Genomic DNA, 534 nt, shown 5'->3' on the forward strand with positions numbered 1-534 from the left:
TTTCTCTCTTTGGACCGTGACCTTCTGTCTTTGGATTTACCTCTTAAGTCAACTGGGGATCTGGATTTTTTGCCTCGATCACGACTTCTTTCATTTATAACTGGGGATTTTTTTCTATCTTTTGACTTACTTTTATCTTCAATCTTAACCTTGTCATCAGTAGGAGATCTGGCCTTCCCAATTTTCTCTTGAGATCGCCTTCTAAGGGTAGGAGATTTTGATTTTCTTGCTTGATCTTGAGACTTACTTCTTTTGGATGGACTTTTAGACTTTTTCCTCTCCTTTGATTTGCTCCTAGTTGTCTTCTCTTTAACTATTTCAACACCTCCCTTACTTTTCTTTTTATCAGACCTATGTCTAGTCCGTTCTTTGGATCTGCTTTTACTTCGCTTTTTTGTACTATTTTTATTGTCCATAAGTTCAAGTTTCCCCTTGGTAGTGGCAGATCTAGTACTAGACCTATTTCCATTTCTTGCCTTTTCATGAATTTCCCCCTCTTCTTCAGAGCCAGATTCATAACCTTGTAATATGAGC

At 37.6% G+C, this 534-nt stretch overlaps 1 protein-coding gene across 1 annotated transcript; it reads right to left on the bottom strand.

The window, feature by feature from the left end:
* Positions 1-5: 5 nt before the first annotated feature.
* LOC107181409 (serine/threonine-protein kinase PRP4 homolog) lies at positions 6-530 on the bottom strand (the record flags this gene model as incomplete). Its single annotated transcript, XM_015557181.1, has 1 exon — positions 6-530. A coding segment is annotated over one exon (525 nt), but the record flags the coding sequence as incomplete, so codon positions are not given.
* Between the last annotated feature and the right edge of the window lie 4 nt (positions 531-534).

Source organism: Myotis davidii, unplaced genomic scaffold, assembly GCF_000327345.1.
Source record: "Myotis davidii unplaced genomic scaffold, ASM32734v1 C62631927, whole genome shotgun sequence".
Classification (NCBI taxonomy): Eukaryota; Metazoa; Chordata; class Mammalia; order Chiroptera; family Vespertilionidae; genus Myotis; species Myotis davidii.